We start from the raw sequence: 15,825 nt of genomic DNA on the forward strand, positions 1-15,825 counted from the left end.
ACAAACAAAATATACCTCTAGGATCCAAATGTGGGACAGAACTTGGAAGTGGCCATGCCATCCTAATACCTTAAAAGGGGGGGTATGGAATGATTTTTTTTTTAATTTTTTTTTTTTTTTTTTTTTTTTTTGAGACAAGGCGCCTCATTGTATAACCCAGGCTCTCTGCTTCTTGAGAACTGGGATTACAGGTGTGAGCCTCCACTCCTGGCAGGAACTTCTATAATGTCTGTCAGAAAGGTGAGCACACAGGCAAACTGCCCCTGGCCCTGGAGAGAAAGCAAGGAAATAACAAGGTTCATCTCTTGTTCTGCACAAGAGCAGAGATTCACAGGAACCAGAGCTGAGGGACCTAACTGTACCAGAGACCCACAGGAACCAGAGCTGAGGGACCTAATTGTACCAGAGACCCACAGGAACCAGAGCTGAGGGACCTAATTGTACCAGAGACCCACAGGAACCAGAGCTGGGGTCCTAACTGTGCCAGAGACCCACAGGAACCAGAGCTGGGGTCCTAACTGTGCCAGAGAAGCCTCTGGTTCAGTGGGTCCCAATCACAGAACTTTGTGAGTTTCATGTCAAAGACTTCTACCCAAACCTTCCTAGTGAACACCTGAGAACAGAAGGGAGAAAAGGAACCATTTTGAAATATGACAGAACATTCTGTTGCTGTGGAGGCCAAGGCAGAAGGATTGCCAGAAACTGGAGGCCAGTTTGAGTGAGTACCAGGCTAGCCAGGCCTATATAGAAAATCTTTGTCTCAAAAAACAAACCAAACTTGGACGGGCAGCAGTGGCACACGCCTTTAATCCTCAGGAGCACTCAGGAGGCAGAGGCCGGCAGATCTCTGAGTTTAAGGTCAGCCTGGTCTATGGGGAGAGTTCCAGGGCAGACAGGGCTACACAGAGAACCCTGTCTCCCTGTCAAGACCCACCTCCACCAAAAAAAAAAAAAAATTAAATTGATAATAACCTTTCAAAACAGAAAGTTCTGGGTGCAGATAAAGTTGCTATTGAATTCTATTAAGAGCTTAAAGAGGAGGGCGCTGGAGAGATGGCTCAGAGGTTAAGAACACTGCTCTTCCTTGAACTCATTGGCACAGGAGACAACTTCCTGAAGAGAACTCCAACAGCACAGGCTCTAAGATCAACAATCAATAAATGGGACCTCATAATACTGAAAAGCTTCTGTAAAGCAAAGGACACTGTCATCAGAACAAAATGACAGCCTACAGACTGGGAAAGGATCTTCACTAACCCTCTATCTGACAGAGGACTGATATTATATATATATTATATATATAATACCAGAATATATATATATATATATGAACTCAAGAAGTTAAACACCAATAAACCAAGTAGTCCAATTAAAAAATGGGGTACAGGGATAAACAGAGAATTCTCTGTAGAGGAATATAGAATGGCAGAGAAACACTTAAAGAAATGTTGAATGTCCTTAGTCATCAGGGAGATGCAAATCAAAACCACCCTGAGATTTCACCTTACACCCATTAGAATGGCTCAGATCAAAAACTCAAGAGACAACACATGCTGGAGAGGTTGTGGAGAAAGGGGAACCCTCCTCCAGTGCTGGTGGAAATAAACTTGTACAACCACTTTGGAAATCAATCTGGCGCTTTCGCAGACAATTAGGACTAGTGCTACCTCAAGATCCAGCTATACCAACTCCTAGGCATATATCCAAAATATGCTCAAGTATACAACAAGGACATTTGCTCAACCATGTTCGTAGCAGCTTTATTCATAATAGCCAGAATCTAGAAACAACCCAGATGTCCCTCAATTGAGAAATAGGTATAGAAACTGTGGTACATTTACACAATGGGGTACTACCCAGCAATTAAAAACAGGGAAATCATGAAATCTGCAGGCAAATGGTAGGAACTAGAAAATATCATCCTGAGTGAGGTATCCCAGAAGCAGAAAGACACACATGGTATATACTCACTTATAAGTGGATATTTGACATAAAATATAAGATAAACATACTAAAATCTGTACACCTAAAGAAGCTAAGCAAGAAGGAGGACCCTGGGTAAGATGTTCAATCCTCATTCAGAAAGGCAAATGCGATAGATATCAGAAGAGGGAGAAAACGAGGAACAGGACAGGAGCTTAGCACAGAGAGCCTCTGAAAGACTCTACTCAGCAGGGTATTGAAGCAGATGCTGAGACTTTGGGCAGAGTACAGGGAATCTTATGAAAGAAGGAGGAGACACAAAAACCTTGAGTGGACAGGAGCTCCACAAGGAGAGCAACAGAACCAAAAAATCTGGGCCCAGGGGTCTTTTCTGAGACTGATACTCCAACCAAGGACCATTTATGGAGATAACCTAGAACCCCTGCACAGATGTAGCTCATGGCAGCTCAGTCTCTAGAATGGGAACAGGGACTGTGTCTGACATGAACTCAGTGGCTGGCTCTTTGATCACCTCCCCCTGAGGGGGAACAGCCTTACCAGACCACAGAGGAAGACAATACAACCAGTCTTGATGAGACCTGATAGGCTAGGGTCAGAGGGAAGGGGAGGTAGACCTTCCCTATCAGTGGACTGGGAGAAGGGCATGCATGGAGAAGGGGGAGGAAGCTACAGCTGGGATACAAAGTGAATAAATTGTAATAATAATAATAATAATAATAATAATAATAATAATAATAATAGAACACTGCTCTTCCCAGAGGTCCCGAGTTCAATTCCCAGCAACCACATGGTGCTCCCAGCCATCTAGAATGAGATCTGGTGCCCTCTTCTGGCCCACAGGCAGAATGCTGCATACATAATAAATAAAATAAATCTAAAAAAACAAACAAGAGCTTAAGGAGGAGTATCGGAACTTCCCTGGCTCCTTTCGGAAGCATAGAGAGTGCTTCCTAACTCATGTTTTGGGGTCACCAAGCACTCAAGCATGCTGCGCTTATGCTCTGCCACTGTGCTGCGGCCCAGGTCCCCAACACTTTATGAGACCGCAGAGATCTGCCTGCCTCTGCCTCTGGGTACTGGGGTCAAAGACAAAAGACATTTGGGTGGATTTCTGTGAGTTGGGAGCCATCAAGGGCTACACAGCAAGTTCCAGATATCCAAGGCTATACAGAGAGACCCTGTCTCAAATAAATAAATAAATAAAAGAATAAAAGAAAGGAAAGAAAAAGAAGGCAAGGATGCCCCTCTCTTACCATTGCCTTTCAACACAGTACTTACTGGAAGTGCTAGCGAATGCATTAAAATAAGAAGAGGAAATACAAACTATATGGATTTGCCAAACAATTGTTTTTGTGCATGATTTGATTCATCTATGTAGAAAATCTGAACTAATAAAAATGTTCCCAGAACTAATTTGCTATTACCTCAATGATACATGTTAATACACAGAAGATTGTGCATGCTAGCAGTAAACTGGAATTTGAAATTTATATATTATCATTATTATTATTATTATCATCATCATCATTGCCCAGAGTGGTGGTACACGCCTTTAATCTCAGCACTTGGGAGGCAGAGGCAGTAGTATCTCTGTTAGTGAAGGACTAGCCTGGCCTTCATAGCAAGTTCCCAACATCCAGGGCTACACAGAAAGACTGTCTCAAACAGCAACAACAACAAACACAAAAACACAAAGAGAAGAGAAATGGTCAGAAGACATAAACAGCACAATCACAACGAAAGGCAAAGGCACTCGTGAACACATGAAAGGCTGGCCCTGGTCAGTGTCATCAGGGAACTGCAGATTAAAATGGCAGTGAGATCAAACACAGCAAACGCCCAGGCTAGCCCGTGGTGACAGACCCGCAATCCCTGCACTCAGGAGGCTGAGGCAGGAGAATCTCTCGAGCTTGAGGACAGCCTGGACCAAACCAAAACAATAACAAAACACCTTCCCAATGAAACAGTACTGCACACCTATCAGAACGGCCAAAATACCTAATGACAAACACCAAGTGGAGGTGAGGATGCAGGAAGACACAACTCTCATTCACTGCTGTGAGGACTTGGTGTGGTTTGAGGGAGAATGGTCCCCATAGGGTCATGCATTTGAATGCTGGGTCACTAGTTAGTGGAAGTGTTTGGGAAGGACTGGGAGGTGTGGCCTTTTGGGAGTGGGCGTGGTCTTGCTGGGGGACGTGTGTCACTAGGGTGGGCTCTGAGGTTTTAAGAGCCCACAGCAGGCCGGCTCTCTTTCTGCCCACTGCCTGGATCAGGGTGGAAAGCTCTCGGCTACTGCTCCAGCACCATGCCTGCCTGCTGCTATGTTCCCTGCGGGATGATAACGGAGTAACTCTGTAAAACAGTGAGGAAGTTCTCAGTTAAATGCTTTCTCTTTTAGGTGGTCTTGGCCATGATGTCATAGCAGTAGAACTAAGACGGAAGGCACTACGGAACAGCTACTTTGCAAGACACTTTGGCAGCTTTTCTGATGTTTTCAGCAGGGTCCTGTGTATCCCGTGCTGGCCTCACGGTCACTATGATGCTGAGAATGATCTTGAACTTCTGATCCTCCTGTCTCCACCTCCTGAGTGCAGGGATTGTGGATTCACACTGCCGTGCCTAATTTATGTGTCCCTGTCACTCGTCACTGCTGCCTGTAAAGGTGGAAGAGATTCCACCAAAATTTCCCATGTACATTGTTACTATGTCTATTTACAGATGATCAGGGGAAATGATGAACAAAACTAACACTTTAAAGATTCAGGAATCTTAGTGAGAATCTTAGTGAACCCAAAGCAGGTTAGATACAGAGAATATCACATCCAGCCATATCACAGCCATGTCTATTGAAAACTAAGGCTAAGGAGAAAATCTTAAAAGCCAAAGGGTAACACACACACACACACACACACAGAGAGAGAGAGAGAGAGAGAGAATGACAACCAATTTAAATTTCTCATGAGAAACTCTGTAAGCAAGAAGGTCATAGAGCAAAGCCTTAAAATTGCCAACATATAATCTTATAACCAGCAAAATATCTTTTAGGGAGCTGGAGAGATTAAGAGCACTGTCTGCTCTTCCAGAGGTCCTGAGTTCAATTCCCAGCACCCACATGGTGGCTCACAACCATCTACACCCTCTAATGCTCTTTTTTTGGCTTGCAGGTGTACATGCAGATAGAGCATTCATATATATATAATAAATAAATAAAATCTTTTAAAAATATATCTTTTTAAGTCCAGTGGTGGTGGTGCACACCTTTAATCCCAGCACTCAGGAGGGAGAGGCAGGCAGATTTCTGTGAGTTCAAGCCAGCCTGGTCTACAGAGAGAGAGAGAGAGAGAGTTCCAAGACAGCTGGAGATACACAGAGAAACCCTGTCTTGAAAAACAAACAAACAAACAAACAAAACCCCTTTTAAAAACTAAGCTATAATAAAGAGTATCTTAGCTGGGCATAGTGGTGCATACTTTTAATGCCAGCACTTGAGAGGAAGAGACAGGCAGATCTTTGGAGTTCAAGGCCAACCTGGTCTACATAGTGGAGATCCTGTAAAGTATCTTACTATTGATTGTTTTTTAATTCTTATTTTATGGTAATGAATGTTTTGCTTGCATGTATGAACGCGCACCGTGTGCCTGCAGTGCCCGTGGAGACAGAAGGCGGCACTGGATCCCCTAGAACTGGAGTTGCAGGTGGTTGTAAGCCACGTGGTGATGGGAACCATGTCCAATCCTCTGCAAGAGCAGCAAGTGCTCTTAAGCGCTGAGCCATCTCCCCAGCCCCAGTATTTGTGTGTTTGTTTTTAACACAGGGGCTGTAGGCTGTGCTGGCCTGGAACTTACTACATAGCCCCAGCTGGTCTCAAACTCTTGAACCTTCTGCCTCAGCCTCCCGTGTGTTGGGAATGTAGGTATATGCCAGCCCACCCAGCTTGCTTAACGGATGGATTGCAATGCGGTGGATTGAACTCAGAGCCTCACAAAACAAGAGTTAGTTCTAACACTGAGCAACGCACCATCCCCTAAAAATAGGTTTAGCTAGAGTATGTGAGAGACTTGTACTGTGAAAAAAGCTGAAGGGTGCTCCTTAGGCTAAAAAAAAAATACGAGCAGATATTACAGCGGTTAGTTTTTCTTGTCAACGTGACACAAACTAGGAGCACCTGGAAAGCACGCTCAGTTGAGGAACTGCCTCCATCAGCCTGGCCTGTGGCCTGTCTCGGGGTTCACTCTGATGGCTGATTGATAAAGCAGGGCTCTGCCTCCATCAGCCTGGCCTGTGGCCTGTCTCGGGGTTCACTCTGATGGCTGATTGATAAAGCAGGGTCCAGCCCTTGGTGGGCAGTGCTTCCCCTAAGCAGGAAGCTGGCGTCATCATTTTAAGAAAACCAAGCCAGTAACTCGTATTCCTCCATGGTCTCTGCTTTCGTTCCTGCCTTAAGCTCATACCCTGGCTTTCTTTAATGATGGACTATTATAACCTGTAAGCCAACACTCCTTTCCTTCCCCAAGCTGTTTTCTGTTGGGATGTTTATCAATCACGGCAACAGAACTCTAACCAGGACAGACAGAAATCTGAATCTATAGAAAAGTACAGCAATTTAGTTAGATCCTGTCTCAAAAAGGGGGAGGGGCTGGAGAGATGGCTCAGTGGTTAAGAGCACTGGACTGGAGAACTGATGTACCCATGCTGGGTGGCTCACAACTGACTTGTGACATTCTCTTCTGGCCTCCAAGGGTAGACCACCCCCACTCCCCTACACACACACACACACACACACACACACACACACACAATTAAATCTTAATAAAAAGATGGCTAGTGATGTAGCTCAGTGATCAGAGTCCTTGTCTGAGCATGTACAAAGCTCTGGATTTGATCCCCAGTAACCAGAAAAAAAAAAAAAAAAAAAAAAAAAAAAAAAAAAAAAAAGATCATTTAAAAAAATCAGTACATGGCCAATATGGTGCAGGATTTTTTTTTGGGGGGGTAATATTTTCAAATCATAGTTTTTTAAACTACAGCTGCAGAATATGTAGTGTTTAAATTTGTATCTTATTTTTTTTAAAGCCAACTGACTTTAAAGTGATGATGATGATGATGATGATGATGATGATGATGATGATGATGATGATGGCCTGGGATGAGGATTCATGATAGATCACTTGCTAACGCCTGCTCTAATACCCTGGGTTCAATTCTCAGCATCCTCTAAAAGAGTTGAGGGGCTTATGACATATGAAGGAGTGGAGTGCAGAGCAATGACAGCTCGAGAAGAGGATGAAATGGAACAACACGCAGCGGAACTCATCTACGTGAGCACTGACGCACACTCACAGTTGACACAGTACACGGAGCATTATGTTAATTCCTGTAAAACGCGACGAGGGAAGAACAACGCTGTCCTTAGCAACTGTGAAAAAAATCAACACAAACGGGGATTGCTGAAAGACTATTCCTGGCTACAGGGGATCCCAAGCTACTCTATCCTGGAGAAGGCAAGTGAGCAGGCTCAGAAGAAGGGCAGTGACTAAGAGAAAAGGCAGCAAGAAAAGGAACTGAAAAAGATGGGAGAAGCAGACACCAACTGCAGATGGTGGACTCAGAGGCCCATTGATAATTATGCAGATAAATGAAAATATCAGTGAACTAAATGGCAGACTGTCTGAAAAAATGCAAAGCTCCTGCTACTTACAAGGGATGCACTTTAAATACGCTGGCACCGGCGTACACAGATGGCGCTACAGCCTTGGCATGCTTACTTTAATAGCAAACAACGCAGAAGTCAAGATGCAAATTCTAGAGATATAAATATTGATTCCACAAAAGCAAAGCCTAAACACATAGCTGCTTAATAACAAAGACTCAAAACACACAAAGCAAAAATTGGCTACAGTAGAGAGAGAAAAGGACATATCTACGTTCAGAGATGGAGAATGAAAATGAGAAGTACAGAGCCAGAGAGACAGGAACAGGGGCTGCAGAGATGGCTCAGGGGTTAAGAACACTCACTGGCTGCTCTTCCAGGGGACCAGGGTTCAGTTCCCAGCACCCACATGGCAGCTCACAGCTGCCTGTAACTCTAGTTCCAGAGGATCCGACACCCCCACGTAAATAAATAATGCAAGCAAACAACAATTTTTATAAAATAAAATAAATAAAGATTAAATCTTTACAAAGGGAGGGTTAGGAAGAAATGAATACAGAGCCACAGAAAGACAGACTACAAAATCTAGATGATGGGTCCCGGCAACCGACAGAGGGGGGCTGTCCTGAATTACACAGGAGGACGGGGCGTCCGGGTCCAAGGAGCTTGGGCTGATGGGGTCCTGGAGGGGTGGGCATAGAGCAGATTTGCGTCACTTACCGGCAACCCCATAAGACCTTGGGGACCAGGTTCTCCAGGCAGCCCCTGTATCAGAGGGGTGAGAGAAGTAAGTTAGCTGGTGAGAGCCATCCTCTAGGGACCCTGCACGCCCCAGAATCCCTCCCCCCCATCATCTGAGTACTCACTCTCTCACCCTTCTCTCCTGGGTGGCCGGAGGTTCCCTTGGGTCCAGAAGGGCCTGGGGTTCCCTGCACAATGAGAGGGCCTCAGCCTTGTGCTCAAGTAGGTAGGACAGGGTAGACAAGGGGTGGGGAGCCAGGAACTGGGAGGGAGCCCCAGCCTGGCCCAGGCCTCCCCATATGCCCAGCGCGCAGCAGGCAGGTCAGACTGTTAAAGAGTTCTGGAGCGAGACGTCCCCACCCCCTGTGCTGGCTGCAGCCATGAAGAATCCGCCTTTTCTCGGCCTCAAGGGAGGGTAACACTTGTTGGGTGAATTAAGATTTATGGAAAGCACTTTGCAAGTCAAAGCACTCACTGAAGGGATGGGTGAACAGGCGGGTGAATGGAGTTACGCACGGGTGGAAGAACGTGGATAATGACTTACCATGTGTCCAGGACTCCCAGGGGCACCCGTGGGGCCAGGAAGTCCAGGAGGACCTGAATAAAACAGGATGTCTTCAGGAACAGAGGACCACAAGGCTAAGACAGTCCCCATCAATACCAGCAGCCCGGTGCCATTACTTCTTAACAACTCCTTCCCTTTCCCAGGCCTGGACCCAACTTACCCATGGGCCCCGGGGGGCCTGGAGGGCCTGGGGGCCCAGTGGGTCCTTGGGGCCAGTGGCTGCCGGTCTCAGTGAAGGTATTAGACAGTAATGGATCTCCTGGGAGAGGAAAGATAGTCAAGTGTGTGGAACTGGGGGAGTGGGCAATCAGTCATCGCCCGTCACACGGGCTCTGACTGACGCATATAAGGCCATGAGAACCTGTTGCCAGGTAGAGGAAGGGAGACCTGTGTTCCAGTTCTACCATGGTCTAGCTGGTGACATCCAGAATGGCTCTCTCGTTTGCCGACCCTGTTACTGTTAAGCTGCTTGAATGAGAGTAATCGCAAAAGCTGCCTTTTACCAACCATCTACCTTGTTTCAGGCTGCTGCGCACTGAGGATCACAGAGCCCGAGAGGCTGGCACTGTTGCCGTCTGCAACAGTTCTCTGAGGGCTGGGTGGCAGCCAGCTCCGAGGCCAGGTGATTCTGAGCACGTGGGTCCGAAGCCTCTCCCCCTCTCCCCAGGGTGTGGGCTTGGCACATGGCCTTCCTCTCTAGCCTCAGTGTCCCTTCTCTGTGACAGAGAATGGCAGCACCTGCTGAGCAACTGGGTGACGACTGTGCAAGCAGCACACAGAGGGCACCTGACGAACGGCAACAGGGACCAGGGGAAGCCAGATTACCCTGGCTTCAGTCACCCCACCTCAAACCACTGGGACCCCAGGGGGACTTACCATGCAGGGAGATCTGAGCCTGGGGTGGCCCAACAGGGGCTGGCAGCCCTGGGGGCCCAGGAGGCCCTGGAGGGCCTGGAGGGCCCATCTTTCCAGGGACGCCCGCTGCTCCGGTCTGGCCAGGGCGTCCTGGGGGGCCCTGTGGACCTGCAGTGAGAACAGGGATTGGGTGTGGGGAAGGCCAGGACAAGGAAGTCTGGAGCAGTGGGGACAAAGGCTCTGAGGTGCACAGGCCTGTCCTCTTGCCCAGTGTCACAGGGAAGAACCCAGCAACCCCAGCCAAGCCCTTCTAGCTTCCTTCTGTAGGGCCCCAGAGCACCCACTGTGCTCCACAGAACCTGAAGCAGAGGGGTTAGGCACTGATGTTTCTTGCCCCATCCTAGAGGCAAAAGACTGGGTTCGCTTCACCCAGTGCCCACCCAGCTCACGGTCTGCTGAGAGAAGAGCATGAGCCAAGTGGGCCAAGATGGTTTCACAGCTCAGGCATGAGCAGGCACCACTGGGGGGCTGCTGAGCAGAGGAGAGTGGAATGGGCCTGTCTGCCTTGACTATGCCAGTGTTGGGGAAGGCATCCGCTGAGTCCCCAGGTGGATGCCCACAGGACCTGGAGAGAGCCAGCTGGTGGGGGGGCACGCCTTTTGTCCTACCACTTGGGAAGCCGAGGACCTCTCTGAGTTCAAGGTCAGCCTGCTCTACACAGCAAGCTCCAGGACAGCCAAGGTTACACAGTGAAACTCCGTCTCAAACAAACATACAATACAAAACAAACAAACAAAAGAAGAAAGTTGGGAGGCAGGCCTATGGGTACTCACCTGGTGGGCCTCTCATCCTTACTGGGCCCCCGCTGCCAGTGTCGCCCTTAGGACCAGTGGGCCCATGCAGTTCCCAAGGATCAACTCTGTCTGCAGATAAAGACCATGGACTTGACCTCTATGGTTGCATTTGACCCCCACCCTGGCCTGGCCCCTCAGCTCCTACTATCTTGAGGTAGCTGTGCACCCCTCACACTCCCACTAGCTCCTAGCAAACCTTGGGTCCAGAATTTAGGCAGGGGTTAGCATCCCTGCTAGATCCCCTCCCTGAAATGGAACCCACTCACTTCCGCTTCCCAGACCCCAGTGCTCGGGAGTCCCAGGTGCCTCCAGTCACATCCACTAGAGAGCTGGGAAGACCCAGCCCTGCCCTGAGGAGTCACTCGGGGCATTTCTTCTACCTGAAACATCCCAAGGGGGTAGGCACCCCGCCCTGCCCCTTACCCCGCGGACCTCCGTCTCCAGGGCTGCCCTGGGCACCTGGGGAACCCCAGAGCAGGGCAGAGTCCTCAGGGGCAGCTGGGATTGAGGACACGCTCAGCACAGCCACCTGTGGAGGAAGAGGAAGAAAGAGATGGGGCGGGTGCCAGGAACTCACTAAGGACAGTCCAGCCAGGAGGCGGTGGTCTTGGGGGTCCAGCGGTTGAGTGGAGCCCAGAATGTCATCAGAAGCACCTGGTCTTCAAGACACACAATTCCTAGTCTGCGCCGTGGAACAGTCATTCCGCACCGCCGCTGACACCCAGTTGAGCTCCGTGACCATGGGCAGCACAGCAGTGTGCCCCTCTGTCGGGGGGCTGGGAGGAGCTGGGTGTGAGTTTGTGAGCGTGTGTGAATATGTGTGTGCGTGGATGTGTTGAGCGAGTGTGTATGGGTGTCGTATGTGAGCATGTGTGAGTGTGTATGTATGAGTGTGTGTGTGTCTGTGAGCGTGTGTGCTGAAGATTGAGCACACTGCCTCCTGAATGCCAGTGCTACACCACTGAGATTTTTCAGGGAAAACTGGGAGGGTCTGACACTCCACACCCACACAGGGCCCAGGATGAAGAAGATTCTGGAAGTACCCCGAGCTCCTGGCCAACCCTCAGGAAAAGGAAAGATGGCCCCCGACGACGGTCTGTGCCCGCAGCAGAGGGCCTGTAATTATGTGACGGCTCCTTCTGGGAGCTGGCTCGCAGCGCTCCCCGTGACAGTTAACACTTTACTGAACTTCCTCATGTCTGATCAGGACACGTTCCCAGAGGGAATAACAGAGCAGAGACACAGTGTGTATCCGTGCATGCTCACAAAGCCTGGAAGAAAGATGTCTTAGGGCCAGTGAGCCAGTCCAGCCAGCTAAAGCTCCTACAGCTGAGACTAAGGAGCCGAGTTCAATTCCAGGGACCCACACAGTAAAAGAGAAGAACACCCCAAATTGTCCTTTGGCCTCCGCAGTGTGGCACTCACACGCCATTGAACACAAATAAGCACAATTTTTTAAAGTGGTAACCAGGAGGTTGTGGCACATGCCTTTAATCCCAGCACTCAGGGAGGCAGGGGCAGGCAGATCTCTGGAAGTTCAAGGCCAGCCTGGTCTACAGAGTGAGTGCAGGACAGTCAAGGCTACACAAAAAAAACCCTGTCTCAAAACACCAAATAAAAAAAAAACAAACAAAAACAAACAAGCAAAAACCCAACAAAAAACGGTGAATATTGAGTTGGAGACCAGATGGTCTATGGTTTATATAGAGTTTCAGGCCAGCCTGGGCTACACAGTGAGACCCTGCCTTGAAAGCTGACAGTTTTCTCTCTGGGACACAGTTAGTCTTTGTAAATAGTTTTCTGGATTTCTGAGGTTTTTCTGATTCTAAATTCAGAATCTTGTTTATTGTCTTATTTTGCAACTTTAAAAACCTTTTGTTGTTGTTGTTTTAGTTTTGGTTTTTTATTTATTTTTTCCCCCAAGACAGGGTTTCTCAGTGTGGCCTTGACTGTCCTGGACTCACTTTGTAGACCAGGCTGGCCTTGAACTCACAGAGATCCACCTGCCTCTGCCTCCCCGAGTGCTGGGATTACAGGCATGAGCCTGGCTGACTCTTTAAAACCTTATCTTGATATAACTTGAGATGTGTAATGGGCATCTCATTTTCACACTGGAAGATGGTATGGAGGGGCAGGATAAAGGGTAAAGGTCAGAGGCAGGCAGGGTCTGGAATGTGTCTTGGCTTCTCTGGCTGAGACCGGGCTTCACGGGAGGGGCCTCCCGGCCTCCTGGATGGGTGGTGTGCCAGGCTGTAGGGCTATGCCCCAGTTTCATGGGGAAGGCACCTGAGGGGCAGAGGAGCTGATGGACGCTGGGCCATGCCTGCTGGAAAACAGCCTGCCCAACCCAGGAGTTGCCCTGAAGGTGGAAGCTCAGAGGGTGGGGTGGGGGCACGGAAGGAGTAGGGGAGGCTAGCATCTCCGAGGCCCAGGGCAAGAGGGGTGCTCACCCACCTTGGACTCCAGCACCTTCAGTCTTTCCGTCAGCTCAGACACTTTGCTGCAGTTGAGACAACCTGTGGGGAGGGGGAAGGCTGGGGCTGAGGCCAGGTCTGCTTACAGGCGTCACCCCTGATAATCTGTGTGTGGGGGGGGAGTTGCATGGGGCTGAGCTGCAGAGTCGCTGCAGGCCAGGCGGACGACACCCCTTCTATTCCAGAGTTCTCAGAGAGGAGCTTTTCTCCAGCATAGGCTCTGGGGCCCTGGTTCTGCGGTCTAGGGATCCAAATGATCCCATCCTCAGAGTGGCAGGCAGGAAATCCTGTTTCCTACCGGGCAGGGGGTGAAGCCTAGGCCTACCAGCTCTGAGGACCAACAGACCACAGTTTGGATGATGCTAGCCTCCCAGATAACATTTTCTGGCTGTGTCAAAGAGCCACATCCCAGCTTCTCTGGCCATCGCTGTATCCCTGTGTGTCACAGGAGCGGCACACGGGAGGCACCAGAGTTTGTGACAAGGTGCAAGCGCCTCACACAGTAACCTACACAGCTCAGAGGACCCAGGCACCGGCACTGTCCACTCCTGGCTATGGCACCTTGGGCAGGGCAAGACTCCACTCGACCCTCCGTTTCCTACTCTCGAAAGGATGCAGCAAGGTCTTCTGGGCCCTGTGGGCAGCTGTGAGGTTTGAAAACATCCAGCTTAGGCCTCAGGCACCCCCGAAAAGCAGAGTTTAGTACAGAAGGGAAACTGAGAGGTTGGACCTGTAACTACAAAAATCCAGCGGTCACAGGTCTCAGTGTGGCTGGCCCAATTCGGACACTCCTCTGGGTACCTCTGCCTTGAGGCTGTCCAGGGGATGAGGTAACGCAGTGTTACCCTTGACCCTCTACTTCTGGACCCAACTGGCTTCCAGAGACAACTGCCACACTGCCCTGGGTCCACCTTAGATCTCCTCCAGCCCAGAGGCCCCCAAGAGGCTGCCCCAGGACCCACCTGAGAAGCCTGTGGGCCGCAGTGACATCCGTCGCATGGTGCTGCCTGACCACGTGGGCTCCAGGAAGCCAGGGGAGCCTGCAACGGAGGGACAGCGAGCTAAGAGGCTGCTGACTTGAGCTAGCCTTGCCTGGTGTGACAGCCTTCGTGATGCTGTTACCCCAGTATGGACCTTTGTGTATACACACACACAACACACACACACACACACACACACACACACACACACACACACATATAGTACATATATGTTGGTTTTTCGAGACAGGTTTTCTCTGTGTAGCCTTGCCTGTCCTGGACTCACTTTGTAGACCAGGCTAGCCTAGAACTCACAGAGATCTGTTTGTTTCTGCTTCCCCGAGTGCTGGGATTTCAGGCATGAGCTACTGCATCCTGATCTCTGCTCCCCCTTAATGCAGAGAGAGGCACAGGGAGGTGGGACCCAGCAATAAGGAGGCAGAGACAGACAAGGCTGGGGAGAGGGGCTACCATCCACGAGGACCACACCTAAGGTTAAACACCTCCCCAGTGACCCCAGCTAGTGACAGAGCTAAGAGTTTAGAGTAGCAGACAAGCTCAGGTCCCAGCTCCTCTATTTATTCATCTGTGTGATGGGTCTTCTTTGGACCTGCCATCTGTAAAATGGAAGAGCAAGGCCAGGAGAGGGCGCTGTGTGCAGAGGGTCTCCAGTGCACATGCAGGGCTCAGGTCCCCAGTGGACGCTTCCTTCACAGCCCACTTGGTCAGGAAGGACTGAAGTGACTTAAATGAAAGCCAAAGGGAGGCCGGCTGCCCATTCCAGGAGCCTACCCACTCCGCACCCAGAACCATCACCCAGCCTGGCTGGGCTGATTTCTTGGGCCCGGTTTCCCACACAGCTGGAGGGCCTGGCCAGCCAAGCCAAGGGCTGAGGGCACAGCTGGAGGGGCCCTCCAGCCAGCAGTGGTAACTGCCCTCCTCAGCCCCCTGCGCCTGCCTTTTAAGGCCATGAAGTGTCATGTTGGGGGGAGACGAGACCCAAATAAGGCACCAGCTTGGCTGCACGGACAAGGGCTGTGGGCTGAGGCAGGCAGCGAGAGGCGCCGGCAATGCGGATCAGACGGGTGTCTCTGGCCAGCCCCCAGCAGGGAGGCTGCTTGGCTCTGCCCGGGGACCCAGCGTGCACACGAATTTTTACTCAGGCTGGGAGATTTCCCTAACAGTCCTAGGAGCCTGCAATTTGCTCAGGTACAGGGGTTACGGGTCCTGTACATCCTACGGGATACAGGATGGGGGTTTACAGCCCTGGACAATGATGGAGGAGGGGCTGCCCGAGGGGAGATTCCACTGTGAAGCAGGCCTTGTGCCCCAAGGCCCAGCCCAACTCTCCAAGAGGCAGCCACCACAGCTAACTCTCTCTCTCTCTCTCTCTCTCTCTCTCTCTCACACACACACACACACACACACCATTCCTGCACATATGTTTTGTTTTGTTTTTGCCACTGAGAACTAGGACTATGTAGTTCTAACAGAGGAGGAAATGGTACCCTCCTTTGGTGCCCATGAAACAGCCAAGTGGATGAATGAATCCACTTGAATCCTCCCTGCTTTCCTCCTGGGGAAACTGAGGCAGAGGGATGAAGTAGCTTGCTTATGGTCTTCCCTCCCTCTGAAGTTCTTCATCTTATGACCAAACCCAAGCACAATGGGGGCTCTTTGCTGGTCCACCTGGCAGGAAAGCCTGGTGTCCAGCAACTCCCTTCTGCTCTTCACCCTTTCTGTCCCAGATGAGAGCACA

At 50.0% G+C, this 15,825-nt stretch overlaps 1 protein-coding gene across 5 annotated transcripts in view; it reads right to left on the bottom strand.

Annotated features, from left to right (window-relative positions):
- Positions 1–15,825, bottom strand: part of Emid1 (EMI domain containing 1) — a 43,379-nt gene that overhangs the window by 13,034 nt on the left and 14,520 nt on the right. For 4 of the 5 annotated variants that reach the window (XR_009585109.1, XM_021632753.2, XM_021632751.2 and 1 more), the window contains exons 4-12: positions 14,049–14,126; positions 13,067–13,128; positions 11,036–11,141; positions 10,592–10,681; positions 9,780–9,926; positions 9,064–9,162; positions 8,883–8,935; positions 8,464–8,526; positions 8,318–8,362 (exon numbers count right to left, since the gene is read on the bottom strand). Coding sequence is in view for 4 of the 5 variants with exons in the window: in XM_021632753.2 (XP_021488428.1) it covers positions 8,318–8,362; positions 8,464–8,526; positions 8,883–8,935; positions 9,064–9,162; positions 9,780–9,926; positions 10,592–10,681; positions 11,036–11,141; positions 13,067–13,128; positions 14,049–14,126 (743 nt within the window). In the remaining variant the exon portion in view is untranslated. Of the gene's footprint in view, positions 1–8,135; positions 8,280–8,317; positions 8,363–8,463; positions 8,527–8,882; positions 8,936–9,063; positions 9,163–9,779; positions 9,927–10,591; positions 10,682–11,035; positions 11,142–13,066; positions 13,129–14,048; positions 14,127–15,825 lie in introns of those variants that run through there. The other variant, XM_060365594.1, reaches the window with a different exon arrangement.

The sequence above is a fragment of the Meriones unguiculatus genome, chromosome 12 (assembly GCF_030254825.1).
Source record: "Meriones unguiculatus strain TT.TT164.6M chromosome 12, Bangor_MerUng_6.1, whole genome shotgun sequence".
In the NCBI taxonomy this organism is placed as follows: Eukaryota; Metazoa; Chordata; class Mammalia; order Rodentia; family Muridae; genus Meriones; species Meriones unguiculatus.